The 18553-nt window shown below is 41.9% G+C and overlaps 1 protein-coding gene across 2 annotated transcripts in view; it reads left to right on the forward strand.

Annotated features, from left to right (window-relative positions):
- The first annotated feature begins 1191 nt into the window (after positions 1 to 1191).
- The window catches only part of CHST9 (carbohydrate sulfotransferase 9), a 61063-nt gene continuing 43701 nt past the window's right edge, over positions 1192 to 18553 (forward strand). The window contains exons 1-3 of one of the 2 annotated variants that reach the window (XM_081873708.1): positions 1192 to 1442; positions 11882 to 12041; positions 12499 to 12710. In XM_081873708.1, coding sequence (XP_081729834.1) covers positions 12611 to 12710 — 100 coding nt within the window. In that variant the 5' untranslated portion in view covers positions 1192 to 1442; positions 11882 to 12041; positions 12499 to 12610. The remainder of the gene's footprint in view (positions 1443 to 11881; positions 12042 to 12498; positions 12711 to 18553) is intronic. The other variant, XM_081873707.1, reaches the window with a different exon arrangement.

Genomic DNA, 18553 nt, shown 5'->3' on the forward strand with positions numbered 1-18553 from the left:
AAACATTGCACCCCATGTTGGGACACTTGCCACTTGGTCCTAGCTAAGCAACTCGTGTGTCACAAAGACTTGACCCTTCATATGGTTCATTTTCCTATCCAGTTGTGTTTTAATCCGTTCATCAATAAATAGCCTCTTGTATTAATGGGTTATGGGCCAGATGGGTGGGGTATAAATAATAAAATTATGATGATGATGTTAATGATGATGATGTTTGAGTTATGTTATGGTGGAAGATACATTTTTAATGAAATCAGTTCTGAGTGCTCACTGGAAGGACAGATCCTGAAGCTGAGGCTCCAATACTTTGGCCACCTCATGAGAAGAGAAGACTCCCTGGAAAAGACCCTGATGTTGGGAAAGATGGAGGGCACAAGGAGAAGGGGATGACAGAGGAGAGATGGTTGGACAGTGTTCTCGAAGCTACAAACATGAGTCTGACCAAGCTGCGGGAGGCAATGGAAGACAGGAGTGCCTGACGTGCTCTGGTCCATGGAGTCATGAAGAGTCATGAACGACTAAACAACATGGTGGAAGAGGGAGGAAGGGGGAAATAAGGGGGGGGCAAATCTTATTAATAACTTATTACTTATACCCCGCCCATCTGACTGGGTTGCCCCAGCAACTCAGGACAGCTTCCAAAACACCAGTCATTATATTTAAAAAAATTCTTAAAAACCTATAAAAACATTGTAAAATAAAGCTTCTTGTTCTGAGCCTGCAAAGCAAGCAATCCTATCTTTTATCACACAGAAACTTAGCACCTTACTTCTCTGCAAGCATGCACAGAAAGTAAAAGTATACTTTTGAATAACTAAACCTCACTGGCTTCAACGGAAAGCGAACCTTTAAAAAAGTTTATATACAAATCTAAACCGTGTTTCCTGAACAATTCTCCTTCGACTTACAATGCACGACTGCGCCCCTGTGCCCTTTCTGCCTGTCACATCGCTCTGACAAGTCGCAGGACCCCTCGAGGGGTGGGCAGCGCTCTCAGAGCGAGGTCTGCGCGCCTCAGGGTCACCGAGCAGCGAATTCCAAGGAGCGCCCCCCCCCTCCCCCCGGACGCGCGCGCGCTCCGCGTCCCTAGAACTGCAGCCTCAGTGCAGCGCCAACTTCTCCTGGCAGAAAGTAAGGGCGAGGGGGGTGGAGGTGGCGCCAAAAGGAGGCGGTGGTGCACGCGCAGCCCGTCGGGAGAAGGAGACGCGCTGCTGGGGCTTGTTCTATTCCGCTCTGGCCGGAGAGAGGTCTCCGAGAGGGCGCCGCGCGCGCCTGAGGGGAACCTCCCGACACTTTGGCGCTCTTCTGCCGCCTCCGCCCCGCCCTCGGGTAGGTTGGGAAGTTTGCAGGGCGGGGCTCGGCCAGCCGAGGAGGAAGAGAGAGCCGGGGAATTCTGTCCCGCCCGGTGCCATTCCACAGCGAGCCGCGGGCGCGCCAGCAAGGTAAGCTGCCCTCTCCGGGGAGGGGAGGGGGGAGGCCGGCAGAGAGGAGAACTCGCTCGCGCGGGCTAAACAAGCGGCTTCTTTGGGCGCGTCCGCTTCCAAGCCCCTCTGCCCGCCTGCGAGGCGAACTCGGTGGCCGCAGCCCTCCCTGAGGCGGCGGCGGCGGCTGGGGCTGCCCGAGGCGGCTGTCCGGAGTCCGCCAGCGAGGAAGGGGGCGAGCTCGTCTCCTCTTCTCGCCCCCTCACACTAGAGCCTCTGGGGCACCTGCTTGCCTCGGCTTGCCCAAGCCTTTTCTGACAGGCTCTTTCGCCACGCCCTCGCCGTTCCCCCATGGGAAGCCCCGTCCCGCGGCGCAAAACCCCGCGACTTTTGTGCTTCCTGAGGGGACCGCTCCTTCCCCGAGCGCCGGGGACTATTCTTGGTGGTGCAGCTTGAGCGGAAGTTCAACAGGTGCTGCCCCTCTCGAGTTCCTGCATCTGTTAAGGGCGAGGGGGAGACCGTCCTACGGTGTCTTCTGGGTCCATCCCATAATGAGCAAGTGTGGGAGCTGGAGATTTCCTTTCTTCAAAGGCTGCACACAACTCAAAGGGGTCGCTCTGGGCAAGGGGCTGTCAGCTGAGCTCCACCTTCCCATCTGCAGTCCATACCGGCCTTCCTTACAGGGCTTTTATGTTGCTGAGGTGGTGGTTTCGGTTTTTTAAAGAAATTTTAAAATATCTGAAACAGAAGTGTGAACGCTGAATGCTTGAAACGAACTGTATGGATGCAGTGTTGTTAATGAGGTTAAAGAATCCATGCACACTGTTGAGGATCTTTAGATGACCTTTAGGCACTTTGTCACTTTGGCACTCTTTTAACTCTTGTCCTGCCAGAAGGACTTAAGGATCTCTGTCATCAAAATGGTCCTATCTAGATTCTCTCCTTATTGGGTGTGATCCTGATTTTACAAAGAGTTATTCTGGAGAATACATTGCATTGTTCCTCAAAGCTGGTGCAGAGTCTGTGTTTCCATCTCTTAAATGTGTGTCTTTAAAAGTTTGCACATATTTATAGCTGCATGGGACAAAACCCTTTAAGAGAGAGAGAGAAATTGTGATGATGGTTGACACATGAAATCTTTGAGTTGTGCATTTAGGTCTGACACCACAGTCTACAGACATCAGTGGAAATATAGCAAGTGTCTTCAGATAGCTTCAAATTATTCATTTTCCTCCTGTATATTCTGAGTATGTGTATAACACCTATCAAGATATCACAGGAGAATGGAATAACTAGGCTGTTGCAGAAAACCCTTAAAAAGAAAGTTTGCTTTTTAAGGGCTTTGACGTGCATTAAAAGAAGTCTTCAAAGTTAAGGAGAAGTCGGGGACTTAAGTGATTCTTGTGAGAATGTCACCTAGACACTATTTTCCAGATACTGCAGTGCAAAACTTAAACGTTAGTCTCAAAGCAAAAAGCAGGCATAAGTGACAAAGACAAAGTTTCCTGGGATACTGTCAAGATTGCTTACTTGGCATATATAGGAACTGAGAAAATCATGCTTTTTGGATAATTCACATCATTTTGAGCATCTGCTGTTCAAATATTTATATACGTCAAAAATTCACTAGCTACATTTTGAAAATAAGCTTCTGTATGGAAATTACTTGAATATAAGTTAGTTCCATATAACTGGTTGACACAAAACTCTTTAAAGTTGCTAATAGTGTGACTGAAACAAAATAGAACAGGGTTGTTGTTTTTCTGTACTGTATGTCCATCTAAAAGGTCAAAATGGCTGTCCATTTTGCTTTCTGTGAACCTATTTGATTAAAATCGGTTGATCAGTCAACTAATATTTTTTTTTAAATAAAGTGGTTTTTGGCTTCTTATTTGACTGAAAAATTACCCTGCTGGATGCAAATGGCTACCAAACAAATGGACATTCTTTGGGATGTTCCATAACTTCGTAACTTTTATTCAAAGTGGAGATAACAGACAAAGACCACTTTAATCAGTTATGGAAAGAATTTCTTGAATTATGGGACAATTTTGTGATTATGATCCACGTACAACTGAACTTGCAATCATTTCCTATCATGTATATTGAGAATTAGGAATATAGGAAGCTTCCTTATAGTGAGTCAGACCCTTGCTCCATCTAGTTTAGTATTGGCTACACTGACCGGAAGAAGCTCTTCAGGTTTTCTGACAGGAGTCCTTCCTAGCCCTACTGGAAAATGCTAGGGATTAAACCTGGGACCTTCTGCATGCAAATCAGATGCTGGGTCATTGCAGACCCAAATGTATAGTGTCATTTTGCTAGTTAAAGTTTGCTCCAGTTTATGATTTATTGTTTGTTAAACAAAAAAGTTTTAACAGAAAAAGAATGTGTCCGACATGCTTGCTTAGAAGTAAGTCCGGCTTTGTTCAGTTGGGCATAGTTTTTAGTATGTGCTACTGCAGCTTCTGACTTCACTGGATTACTAGCTAGTAGTCTGCTTTGTGTTGTGTTTTGTTTTTAATACTGTTACAGTTCTGTCCAGTGCTGACACTTCCTCTGTTTCCTCTTGTAAGAAAGAAGTGAAATGCTCTCTGAATGTGTTTGCTGTACTTGTCAGTGTGAACATTTCTGTATCTCTGCCATCTTCCTGTCCAGTGTTCTGTACCCCCCAGCAGAGAGAACAAGTATAGGTGTCATACATTCTGACAACCCCTCCTGCTTAATATAAACCACATTTTGACACTATTGTAGCTTTAAGCAAATGCTTTTTTTATGTAGAAAACTACAGCAGTATTAGTAGAACAGAATTGTTTAACTTTACTAATATTAATAGTAGGAAACAGAAGTGTTGGTGCTTAATTCTGTCTAGGAGATACAACCTGCAAAATTAGAAACTCTTGTTCCTATTTGCAGGTGTGACTGAAATGTTCATTCTCTGAGTCCCCCTCTCTAGTGGCGAATAAAACACTTTTCAAGACTGGGAAGGATCTTCAAGGTGCAGTCTAGGGCCAAACTCTGATGAGCTTCAGCTCAGGTTGTTGCATATTTTGAATAATTAGCAGGGGACTAGCAGAATTAAGGTTTCAATAGTATAATCAGCGGGTGGTGCTGTGGTCTAAACCACAGAGCCTAGGGCTTGCCAATCAGAAGGTCGGTGGTTCGAATCCCCACAATGGGGTGAGCTCCCATTGCTCGGTCCCAGTTCTTGCCAACCTAGCAGTTCAAAAGCATGTCAAAGTGCAAGTAGATAAATAGGTACCACTCTGGCGGGAAGGTAAACGGCATTTCTGTGCACTGCTGTGGTTTGCCAGAAGCGGCTTAGTCGTGCTGGCCACATGGCCCGGAAGCTGTACGCCGGCTCCCTCGGCCAGTAAAGCGAGATGAGCACCGCAACCCCAGAGTCGTCTGTGACTGGACCTAACGGTCAGGGGTCCCTTTACCTTTATCTAGTATAATCAGAATCTATAGAAGATAACAGTTACCGTAATTATCAGACACTCCTCCTCCAATTTTTCAAATAAACATTCCCTAAATAAGCTGACAGTAAAATTTAAAAAGAAGGTTAACATAACTTAAGTGCTGAATTAGAGTAATTAAAAAAAAAAAAAACTGGCAAGGAATGACAGGTTGTTGTTTTGCATAAGAGGGATACATCAGTACCAATAAAAGGTTACTATCCTGAATAGGCAAACAATTGATAGGCAATTTCTCTGAGTTCAGCCTCCTGTAGTGAACAATTTGTTCTTTAAAAAACAACTCTAAAAGATCTCTAACCCAGTTTTCAGCTGTAGGTACAGAACAATACTCCTATAAAATTAAATACTTTGATACAGATTGCCAACATCTCTTGTAACAGGTATGGGGATTTTCCAGATCATAGTGATATACGGCAGTTTAAGCTGATTGTATGTGGATTCTAGCTTTAATGACAAGCTTAAATGACACTGGCATCATTCTAAAGGCTTCAATAACACAACTGATATTGTTTGTTCTGAAGCAACTCTGGAGCAATCACCACTCCACCGTATTTTAAAATACCTATAGCAAAATGTTTTGGAGACAAGTACAAAATACCACCTTGCTCCACCTTTTTGTTTTTGCTGAGTAGGCCTAAGAGCTAGCTTATATTGTATGTGGGAAAGGGCAGCTTCTTGAGACCCAGTGTGAGTAAGCCCCATTGAATTCAGTAGGGCTTGCTTCTGAGTAGAAAAGGTTAGGATGAAGTTTCATGGGGCAATTCAAATGCCTATACCCTGCTGGTGGGGCTTTGCAGAGTGGCAGGGCCACAGCCCTGCTACTCACGTTGGCAGAAGATCGGGGGGGGGGGGCAAGACAGTTGGGCATGAAGTGGACCTGATCACCTTTTTCTTTTTCTTTTTTTTTTTTTTGTCCCACTAGTGCCAAATGAACGGGACGCGGGTGGCGCTGTGGGTTAAACCACAGAGCCTAGGACTTACTGATCAGAAGGTCAGCGGTTCGAATCCCCGCAACGAAGGGTGAGCTCCCGTTGCTCGGTCGCTGCTCCTGCCAACCTAGCAGTTCGGAAGCACAAAGTGCAAGTAGATAAATGGGTACCACTCTGGCAGGAAGGTAAACGGCATTTCCGTGCTCTGCTCTGGTTCACCAGAAGTGGCTTATTCATGCTGGCCACATGACCCGGAAGCTGTACGCTGGCTCCCTCGGCCAATAGAGCAAGATGAGCGCCGCAACCCCAGAGTCAGCCATGACTGGTCCTGATGATCAGGGGTCCCTTTACCTTTTTTAGTGCCAAATGAGGAGCAAGGTAGCAGTGATTGGGCACCGTTAACCAATATGTTTCTAATTTCTGATGAACTATAATGAGCCCAGAAATTTGGGCTTTTCATTAAGCACAAATGACCCTTTAAAGTCTATCATATATTGCATTGCAATAAAGTTGTGTGTCACAATGGTATGAGGGTTCTTTGAAGCAACTGCTATGGTGTGCATGTCAGTGACATCTCATAGATCGTTTGCCTCCAGTGAGAGCTATGAAGATGTCTTCTGCTGGACTCTTTCCATGTGGGTGTTTTATAGGGAAACCCTACCCCAATACTGGCTATAAAACAGATCCACTTTCTGTGGATTTCTTAAGGTTTATACTGGTCTTTTTACCCGGTGTAGCTGCTTTATACTGGTTTAAATAGAGTTGCTTATATCTGGCTTCTTAGCCTGTTGGAAGTCTATTGCTTCCATATTGTTTGCCTCAGCATACAACCAGGTACAATTTCCACCCCTCTTTCTTCCACAAGTACCTGCAAGAGCACTATTGCTGGGATTAGGAACTTCAGATACGGAGTCACATGGGGCTCTCCAGGCCTCTTTATCTAGCACTTGAGAGTCTTGCCAGGTCATGCCCCATCTCCCCAGGCTGCATCCGTCACCAGCCCTGTTTTGTAGCCTCCTTACGTATTTTTACTTGGTTGGAATGCATCCTTGAACTCTGTTAATGCTTCATGCTTGCCTAGATGAAAAATAGAGAGGAGCATGTGTAGAAACTAGCCTATTGTATGAATGTAAAATGCCTATATGTTGCTCTGCCCATTTTTGTCTCCTTGTTTGGAATGTTCTGGTTATACTTGGGCATGCTACTCTTCGTTCAGTATTTTCTGCATGCTGGTTGAGTTGCTTTCAATCATTGTTGCTGCAGGCATGAAATGAAGTTGCCAGGTTGGTTGCTGGCCAGCTCCTTCTGAGCAGAGTAAAGATTTTCAGTGCGGGATATAAAGGAATAGGAATAAATAAGATGAAGTAACTTGTTTCAGGATGCTGGTGTTCTCAGCCCGAAATGTTTCCAAAATCAGGAACCTTCCAATACAGTGGTACCTCGGTTTACGAACTTAATCCGTTCTGAAAGTCCATTCCTAAACTAAAACCGTTCTTAAACTGAGGCGTGCTTTCCCTAATGAGGCCTCCCGATGCCAGTGCCATTCCACCATTTGGATTCCATTCTTAGACTAAGGTAAAGTTCTCATACCGGGATACTATTTCCGGTTTTGCAGAGTTTGTAAACTGAATCCTTCTTAAATCGGACTGTTCTTAAACCGAGGTACCACTGTACTCTGAATTTTTTTATTATTATTTTTGTTTTCGTTGCTTTCTGATTCTTGTGCTTTTCATAAAAAGCCCATGCTTCTCTACAGAGTATCTCTCTGATAACAGAACAGTAACATCTTGCTCATATCTTTCAACTTCATAGAGACATACTTCACTGCAGAGCTCTTGCATTCAAGTAGGGTGGCATAAACTAAATTTATCACATGAGGTGAATTCCCAGGTGATGGAATTGAGGTCTGTAGAACTTTTGGGACTTGTGTGTGAAAGAGACTATTCCTTAGCAATATGCTAATGGCACAAACTTAAGAACTCTTACAGAGAATTCTAATAGAAAAAAGTTACCTCCTGCTGTGTCTGACACAGAAGGCAATGATCTATCTTCGTGTCATAGTCATGGTTTTAATGAAGCTTATGAGTGCAGGCTGTAGATCACAAATCATTGTATTAACTGCACTAATTAATCAGGCTGGCATTTTTCAAATCTTATGCAGAATAATAACTGTGCAAATAGTCTGAGCCTGAAGTGTGTGTCTTAATTAAAACTCTGCCTAAACACAATAAAATTGTGTCACTGCCAAAATTCTTAAGGTATAATTTGAAGCAGCAACCACAAGTGAGCCCCAGCATCCAGCATGCCAGTAATTTTAAAAAAGAATTAATGCTCCCCGCCCCCCGCCCCCCATGCCATTTCTCCTCTTTCTTTTCTTTTGCTGCTTTTTGTGCCAAACCACTTCCTGGAACCTCCTACCTTTAAATATAAACCCCACACCTTCAGTTAGCAAGAATGTTGACTGGGGCAGCCATCAGATCATGCCATATTGATTGTGAAAGATTTCCGTTGGGCACCTGTTCAATTCTGTGCTGCATTTCAGATGACACTGTTGTGCTATAAAGCCCTAAATGACATGGGGTCTCCTGGTATTTGAAGGAATGTCTCTCCGTATATCAATCTGCTCAGGTTCCTAGTTTTGGGAGATCGGGGGCTTTTCATTGTTCTACACCAGAGGAAATTCATTAAGTGCTGACACAACATGGGGTCCTCTCAGTGGCAGTGTCCCAGTTATAGAATGCCATTCCTATGAAAGTGTAACTGGCGTTGACCTCGTTGACATTTTGGGACCAGGTTCAAGCATGCCTGTTCGCCTAGGTATTTATGGGATGTTGGCCCACTGCTACAATAGATGTGGCAGAATTTTTATTGTGCATTTGATTTAGATCAGGGGTGGGGAATCTCTTTCAGCCCAAGGATTGCATTCCCTCCTAGTCACCCTGCCGGAGCCCACATACCAATGTTGGGAAGGGTCAGAGACATAAATGGGGAAAAGCAATAAATGTCAATCCTACAGTAGTCTAGCTCCAACACACACTTATCCTTCCTTCTATCCTTTGTCTAAGCAGGCAAGCAGCATTATCAGCATTCAAGGACAAATTGCAGCCTGGCAAAAACATTTAGGGTCATTGTGAATCAGGACCAGTGAAGGGCCACATCTGGCCTAGGCCTAAGGTTCCCCACCCCTGATTATAGCTTTCTCTTATTTAGTTTGGATTGTTTTAATTGTTGTTTTAATTTTGTTGTAACTCTCTGGGATTAATTGATGAAGTGCTGATTAAAAATGTAGTTAATCAAGATGTGTGCATGAATAGCAACAAAATGAAGGATAGAACCCTCTGACAACAGCCTTCGTTCAGAAATCTATAGGGCAGAGAGGACAACAATTATCAATACAACTTACAGATAGGTAGCCGTGTTGGTCTGCCATGGTCAAAACAAAATAAAAAAATTCCTTCCAGTAGCACCTTAAAGACCAACTGAGTTAGTTCTAGGTATGAGCTTTCGTGTGCATGCACACTTCTTCAGATAGTTTATACAATACAACTTAGTTTCACAACCCCATAGATGGAGTACAGCTGTTCATCTGGCGATGCTGTTATTTCTTTACTTCTCAGGTAATTGAGCCAGCCTTAAAAAAGGGAAAGAAACATAAACGATTTTACATTGCACCTAAAATATTTTCAACCACTGATGAAAACAAATTTTGCCCCAACCTAGCTTTCTCATCATTCATCACCAGCAAGTTCATGCTTGCTATAGCAAGTAATTGACCCAACCTGACCTGGTAACTTGAATGCATTTGAGCTCATTTAGATGCTTATAAACCCATAGGAAAAATAGATATTTAGTCAGCCTGATTGAGACAGGTCTCTGGTTTGAGCGGGCTCCATGTCAAAGCCATACATTTGTTGTTGCCAAAATTCAAATAAAACCAAACCTGAGCCCAATGACAGCTTTTCCCCTTATGGAAATAGCAGCTCAGGGAGTAGAGGGACTTTTATCAAGGTGAGCATAATGCTGTGATCCTAATTCTTTTTTGGTTCTGCCCCAATTCTTATCAGCCCCTCCCTGCAGCTTTTGTTTAAAGTTTTAAAAGAATCATGCAGCACCATGCCCTTTTAACAAAACATGTAGTTTGGCCCTGATAGAAGAGGATGGGCAGCAGTTGTCCAGTCAGCAACTACGACCTGTGGTACAATGAACCACATTGCTTCCATGCCTCTGTCACTGTGCTAGTAAGTGCTAGTTCCTGTGTGGGGAGCCTGTGGCACTCCAGATGTTGCTGACCTCTCAACCCGCATTAGCCCCAACCAGCATGGCCAATCATCATGGATGATGGATTCTGTAGTTTTAACTTCTGGAGGGCCACAGCTTTTCCACCCCTGGTGGAAAGCCAACCTTTTCAGCACACTGGCACAGGGTTGGGTACCTTCCAAAAACTTACAGGTATTTGAGCTCAGTATCTGCTAGGCATTTAAAAAAAATAGTTTTGCTATTATTATTTACTTAAGCACAACTTGGCATTCTGATAATAATCCTGTGCTAACATTTAAGTTGTTTTGTTCCCTGTGCAACATTTGGTTGAAATTATCATGTTGTCCTTAACTTTTCTGTATTCTTTTATCAATGCATAAGCATTTTATTTTCAGACTTCTAGGCTACATTTTTTTAAAGGTTCCTATGATAGCTATTGCTTACATATACGTTTCTCTTAATAAGAGCCAAAAAGCTGGCTCTGAAACTTATGGAGAATCCAGTATTTGGGGGCCAATTTCATTTGTCTGTGTACCATATGGTGTTCAGTCTTATATAACTTGTTTATAGGCCTGTTCTTCTGCAGAGATCTATGTCTACAAATAGAAACTTCACCACCAGAATGGCAAACAAAACATCAAATATTTCTCAAATGATTGTTCCCAACTGTCTTATTTTACCTTATTACTTATTTTTTTCTTTAGTTCACTCGAAACACTGCTTATTGAATATTCTTTCCAAGGGCATCATTGTACTGAATTTCAGGATAGGCTTGGATTTTTTGCTTTGCAATTTAATACTCCCTCTATACTATACTCAATTGAATTACAATGTGCTAGATTTTAAAAGCAATTTAAGAAGCTTTACTTTCTCTAGCATTCTACAAAAGGTTCTGTATTGCGTTTTCGTCAACTCTAACATCCTGCTGTTTTTGAGTGGCAGGTGAAGGGCATTTAAATTAATGATTTCCCTCTCCTGAGGCTCTGTGTTGCAAGTAAGATTATTCTTCAGAAAGCTTTGGGCTTGAGCCTGTTCCACTTGAAGCCACTGGTGAGAATCTGGCTCTTAATAGGGTTGTTTCCTATGTAGTTTGAATCGATGACTGCAAAGTGGTCCTATAAAAAAACAAACCTTGATGTATGTTCCTTGCAGAGCCAGGTTTGTGCTTTTAATAGGAACTGCCACTGAGCTAACTTTTGGCCTATAGGAATATTGTTGAAGGTACAGCATTGCATTGGCTTCCCATATTATTGTATTTATCCTGCCTCCTGCTTTCAGAGAGCTGTTCATCTTGACAATAGCGGTGTAAGAGGTTCAGAACTTTTTTATTTTATTTTTATTCTTATTCTTTTGGTTCTCCTTTCAAGTCAGAGGTGTTTCCTAAATTTTACCCTGTTGTAAACAAAATTTCCCCTTTTCCCCTTATGGGGTATCCAAGAGCCCATATAGAGTCCTTACGTGGGTTCCCTATTGGTAGGAGAAAATAACAGAGGCCAACCAGAGAATATTGAGTAGCAAAGCAGCTACTAAGCCTGATCTTCATTAAAACTGTTGCAACAGGGTGCTCCCCTCACATGCAGGAGGACAGAGGAGGACCCCTAACAAAGGTGTGCCTGCCCTTATATAGACATTTCAAATTCCCTGCCCTGGAGCTCAAGACCACCCCTCCATAACTCATACATACATTACAGAAGGGGTGTAACCCAAGACCACCCCGCACAAACATCATACCTACATCACAGAAAAGATGGTCTATAACAGAAATTTGAGTGTTGTTGTTTTTCCTGTCTGGCAGGTTTTCTGATAATGCCTTATCTGATTGCCTGGTGATTACCCACTTCCTGAGACAATGGGAAAGTTCCCTCACCCCCCTCCCTCCTTGCAGAGAAAACATTTGGTCAGTTTGGGAGTCAAAATGGTTTCAGGAAGGTCTTCCTGTGCTGCTCCATACATTGGTACATTTATGAACATTTATTATATATATATGACTTTAAAATTCTTATAACAATCCAAGCACATGTGAACAAGTGTTCTGCTAGGAAACAGTAGTACAGTTGTGCTGATTTGTTTCTCAAGGCTGTTATTTGGTTTAGTTTCTCACAATCTTGGATGCCTTACCTCTGGCAGTAAGAGAAAGTTTGAGAAAACATGACTACTGTTTATGCAATCCTGAGATGAGCCTTTTTAAAGGCATCAGATTTTAAGAATCTTCACAACTCCCAGTTTAAATCCAAAGCTGAATTACTGAGGAAGTGGGGGAAATAGTCCCAGAAGAAAACACAAGCTTGTTGGTTCCTTTCACTTGGAGAAATAAAAGGGAAGGGGGAAACCTGCAAAGGTATATATAGTATGCTGTGAAATTCATAAGAAGAGTGCACTAGAAAAATGATTTTTTCTTAGTGTCTTTTCCAGATTGGCATTTCCAGAAAAACAGAAGAAGAAAAAGATAATGAACTGAAAGCATCTGAAAAGTATATTGTGCAATCCTCTGAAGCGAGTAGAAATGTAGTCCTCCGATAGGGCCATGAACCTAAAACTAGTCTATGTATCCGTACTGATGTTTGGAATAATGGGTTTATTCCTCTTCATGTACCTGCAAGATTGGATAGAAGAACAACATACAGGTAAAATAACTAATAAGCTAGCTAAATCCATATCAGCTGTTCAGTGGAAAAATAAACAATGGCATGAGCTTGTGATATGCACACACACCGTTTGAGAAGTGTAGTCACACAGATGTGGGTTGAACCATTCGCAAGATAAAGCTGAGTGGGGAGGGGGGAGAAATCTCCATGTATGACTGTCTCTGAAAGTTAACAGCTAATACATCAAAGAATTCCAAAGAAGCCATGTTTACTCATCTGAAATGAATGGCTCCTGATTAAGTAGAATTTAAGGGATTACATGGTATTTAACTTTGTGGTCAGAGTAGACCACCCACTGTGCATAATGTTTTTCTTTTCCATAATTAGTTTGAAGTAAAAAAAGGGGGGAAATATGGAGGAAGTTGGAAAATGTAGTTGGGTAAGAGGCTACATAGCTTATTTGAGAGAAATCCCAGCAAAAGATAGACAAGTGAATGATTTGCTTTTATTAGTTCAAAATGTTTGATACTGTTGGGAATGTTTAGACCACTACTTGATTATATGTAAGTAGAGTACAGAGTTTGGAAGTCATGCTGTATACTTTTAAGAAATAAGAAGCAGCATTTTTTTTTCTATCTTACAAACATTTATAAGCCATTATTTAGTCCAAAGATGTCAAGAGTCAATTGACACTCAAAAGCATAAATAACAAAATTTATAATTTAAAAGCAGCAGCAGCCAGGCACATCCAGCATGAATATATGATCTAAAAATTTAAATCATCATCATGGTATATTTATATTTATATATTTATATTTACAAATAAAATTAAGAATAACTAAAAACATTGTTATCATTTAAAAAAACAATTAAACATTAATATAATTTAAAGCTACAATATACTGGCCTCAACCAGAGCCAGGGCTTTTTCGGCTGTGGCTCCGATCTGGTGGAACGCTCTGCCACAAGAGACTAGGGCCCTGCGGGACTTGACATCTTTCCGCAGGGCCTGCAAGACAGAGCTGTTCCACCAAGCCTTTGACCAGGGCACAGCCTGACTTCCTCCTTTGGCAATCTTCACAGAACTCTAGCCCAATGGTTGCCATCAATTTGATTTGAATTAATTTTATAATGATATGATTTTAGAATGTTGTATTATTTTATTGTTGCTAGCCGCCCTGAGCCCAGCTTCGGCTGGGGAGGGCAGGATATAAATAAGTTGTTGTTGTTGTTGTTATACTGGTGTGGGTGTGGGTGTGGGTATTAGACATAATTGCAATAAAAACAACACAGTTCATTAAAAACAGTCAGTTCCCAAAAATCTGTTGGAATAAGGAAGTCCTCACTTCTTCATTAAATAATTTGTTAGTTTCTTTTTAATAGGATTTGTAAGTTGCACCTGGCCTGCAAAGAAGCCCACTAGTAAAGAAACACTTTCTGCCGTGGCTTCTAAATGAATGGAATTGGTTGTGTTCCTTTGTATATCCACAAGGGGGCTGGCCCATGCCCTAACCCCTCCCCCCATGAAGTGCCGTCCCAAAGGTACAAGCCCCTTTGGGGCAGCATTTTGGTGGCAGCCTCTCCCCTCCCCCTCCCTCGACAGGCAGGCGTGTGTGCAGGAGAAGGAGTAGGGAGTGTGCAAGCCCGAACACCTTCACATCTCACTCAACCATAATTTGGCTATATTTGGAAGGCAGGCTTGCATGTTGCTCTCTTTCCATCTTCATTGTATATCTGTACTAATATCCTAATTTGTACAATAAGCAACCAGTCAGTATTTCTATCCAATATTCTACTAGGTTTAATGACTTAATAGGCTATTGTGGTGTTATGAATAATAAAAAAAAGTAATTTCAATATAGAGAGGCAATTCAAGAAACTATATTTTGAAAAGGGGGAGACTGACTGTGCACATGTAAGGCCCACGACTGTGAATGAAGCCTGGAAATAATGTTGAGAATCACAGCTCTTTTTCCCCTCAAACAGCCAAAACTCCATATTTGCCTCTCCACTGGAATAGCAATTATTTCAGACACCGCAAAATGAAGATAAATGTAAGGGCACAGATGAGGACTTTAGACAACTTCTTTCTGTAAGGTGCATTGTACTACTTAGTAAGGAGGAGATTATCATGGAATGGTTCGAGGTTGTGTTTACAGTTCTGAAGTCTCCAATATTAGATATGCAGCCAATTCGGTGTCATGGAGGACATGCAAACAAGTTTTTTTTCTGTGTTGTGATGATTTCCCCCAATAAGCTACTGCATTTTTTGTGCCCGCTGTAAGTTATGGTTTACTGCTGATTAAAATGGCATGTGGGCTATGCTAGGAAAATGAACTCTTGCTGGGAATAACTCAACTTCAAATTAGTCTTCTCAAAGGGCATACATGCTCAGCAAAATGTTGAACAGCTGTTGTCACTGTGTTAAGAGAGAGAGAGAGAAAGACTTGTCAACTCATCACCTTCCAAAAGTGCTCTGGGGTCTTCTGTTACAGGACAGCTTAGCTCTGAGAAAACTTGAAATACACACCGTTCTAAACCATATCCCTCTCTTGCTTTGCATTCAAATTCAACACTTGTACTTTCACAGTGCAGTGTATTATTAGTAAAGGAGATCAAAGCACTCTTACCTAGTTTAAGGTGATCTTCAGTTTAGAGTCTCAGAAATGTGCAAGATCTCAAAGCTTTATTGAATAGAACAGTCAAGAATGCTGTTCTGTGTTTCATTTTGTAATCCTTAATGAGACTAAAAATGTATACACAACAAAAGAAATCCATTAACAACTTTTTTTCTAATCAAAGCAGCTGTGATAAAGAACTCAAACTCTACATCTGCACAAGTGTTCCATTCTTACTCATACTCTTGATGAAACAAATCCCTATTTTACTGGTGGGAAGCTGAGAGGAGTTTTCCTTTGTGTTGTGTGTGTGTGTGTGAAGGTTCCAGCACTCTATCTCCACTGATATCTTTCATGAAACCACAAGACAGTGATTATATTGCTTTCTTCAAGGAAAAAAAAAACATGTTTTCGTCAAACAGAAAATACTAAGAGAATTGCAGAGGTTTTATGCAGGTTTTATGAGATCAGTTAAGCAGCACACTTCTGCAAAACGAGGATGGACAGGGTTAACATGAGCCTCAAAGATTGTACTTTGTTTCTTCTAATGGAAGTTAGAAATGAGATGAACAGATACAGTTTCCAATGAACATGTTAAATCAAAAGATGGGACCAATCTCCTTCATGCAATGAGACAAAATGTGATATTAACTGCATTGGCAACAAATTTGTACAAATTGCAATGGTGAATGAGGTACAGAAAAGAGTTCTGCTAACTTTCTGTCTAATTAAAAGTTCATTTAACTTATTTGCAGTTGTGGTAGTCAAGCTTGCCTCTTACCCCCAAAAGGGCTAAAAATGGCAGTCAGATGCAAATAACTTCAAATGACTTTTTTTTTTTAAAAAAAAAAACCACAACAAAAAACCTTGTCCCCCGGACGTAAGAAGTGGGATACCTATCTGGAGCAAGACATAAAAGTCCTCCTAAATTCCCCTGAGATCCTAGCCTTGAAAGCTCAGCTGTTAACAATGAATGTGAATCATTTCTCAACTTTCCAGCAAATTCTAGCCTACTTGCTTCCTTCACTCATGAAACCTCCCCGTGCGATTTTAACCTGGAAGAATCAAAATTGGTTCGACCAAGAATGCAAACAGTGCAGAAGTTGGCTTAGATTTCTTCAGTCTGATATGAAATCAGACAGCACCCAGAGCAAAATCAGGGAGGTAGCCCAATTCCAATCATACTACAAGAAGCTGCTTCAACATAAGAAATTACTCTTTGCGAAAGAATGCTGGACGGCGCTGTCAGAGGCCATTAAAACCCGTGACGACAAGAAATTCTGGAATTTAATCAATGCAGGCTTAAGACCCCACTCATTCATAGTTAATAACATCACAGCAGCCAGTTGGCACTCTCACTTTGCTCAGCTGTATTCCGCCCCAGATCCTGAAGTAAACGTAGTCTCTACTCTTCCAGCATCTGCCTTGCCCACCTGGGAACCAGTTTCCCCAGAGAGATGTTTACAACTAATCAGCATGCTCTCAGGGGATAAATCTCCGGGGGAGGATATGATACCACCTGAGGTATTTTTATTGAACCAGACGTGGTGGGCCCCTATTTTAGCATCTCTCTTTACCACCATTAATACTACTCTTAAGATCCCACCTAATTGGAAACAGAGCATAGTCATTCCAATACATAAAAAGGGGGACCCACAAGATCCGCGTAACTATCGACCTATCAGCCTGCTGGATATATCATACAAGGTTTACTCTAGATTCTTGCTAGAGAAATTAACCGAGTGGGCAGAAGAAACAAAGCTATTCCACCCGGAACAGGCGGGCTTCCGTAAAGGTCATAGTACATCTGGCCAATGTCTTGTTCTATTTACCCTGATTGATAAATACCTAAACAGGTTCAACTGCAAACTACACGCGGCTTTTGTGGACCTGACCTCCGCTTTTGACTCCATCCCTAGAGATAGGCTATGGCAGAAGCTTAGTTACACCAACATAGATAAGAGACTCTTCCACCTTCTTATGGAAATTCATAATGATATATCGGCCAGAGTAAAATTTGGCCCTCTGGGAGCCCTTTCTGATTCTTTCCTTCTGAATAAAGGGGTCAAACAGGGCTGCCTCTTGGCCCCTTTTGTATTTAATTTCTACATCAATGACATCGTTACAACCATGAAGGCCCTAAACCAATCTGCCCCCTCTTTACAACAGCTCAAGATCCCCATATTACTCTATGTGGACGACATGGTGATACTGTCTTTAACCAAGCAGGGCTTAAACAACATGCTCAGGGGGCTCATGACATATTGTGATACCAACTCCCTCAAAATCAATTTCACCAAAACCAAAATTCTTACTTTTGGCACGAAAACTCGGAAGCCATTTTGGAATTTTTAGATTAGATTAGATTAGATAAATTTATTGTCATTGTCCGTATATACACAGTATACACAACAACGAAAATCAAACACCCAAGACCGGATTCACATACACATTTGCACGTATCTCCAACACTCTCATCCTATTCAGACATAATCTATTAAAACATACATAATCCAGAATATAACACAACCTATTAGAAGCATAGCATAACCTAAACCCTATCTCATTCCTTACTACTCACTGCTTGCTATTTCTTACAACTGGCCCTGAGATCATTATTTAGTGCAATCAGAGCTCTTGGATAGAAACTATTCAGAAGGCGTGTGGTTCGTGTTTTCATTGTCCTGTATCTTCTGCCCGAAGGCAACAGTTCAAAGAGGTTGTGAGCAGGATGGGTGGGATCTCTCAGGATATTGTGTGACTTCTTCAAGCTGCGAGACGTGAAGATCTCATCCAGGGTTGGTAGTTGGAGCCCAATAACATTCTGGGCAATTTTAATTATTCTCTGTAAAGCTTTTTTATCCATTCCAGAGCTGCTCCCATACCACGATAATATACTATAGGTTAAGACACTCTCAATGGTACTATGATAATAGGACAGAAGTAGGTGCTGAGATAGATTCAATCCTCTGAGCATTCTCAGGAAATACAACCTCCCCTGCACCTTCCTCACAACCATATTAATATTTGCAGTCCATGAGAGGTCCTCAGAGATGTAAGTGCCCAGGTATTTAAAACTACCAACCCTCTCCACCTCCTCGCCATTTATGTGCAATGGTAAAAATACACTTTTCTTTCTCCTAAAATCAATTATGAGTTCTTTGGTTTTTTTGGTGTTAAGCATAAGATTATTTTCTTTACACCATTGAATTAACCCCTGTACTTCTTTCCTATAAGCAGCCTCATCGTTCTCACTAATGAGCT

This window comes from Podarcis erhardii (assembly GCF_964252035.2).
Source record: "Podarcis erhardii genome assembly, chromosome: 8".
NCBI classification, from domain to species: Eukaryota; Metazoa; Chordata; class Lepidosauria; order Squamata; family Lacertidae; genus Podarcis; species Podarcis erhardii.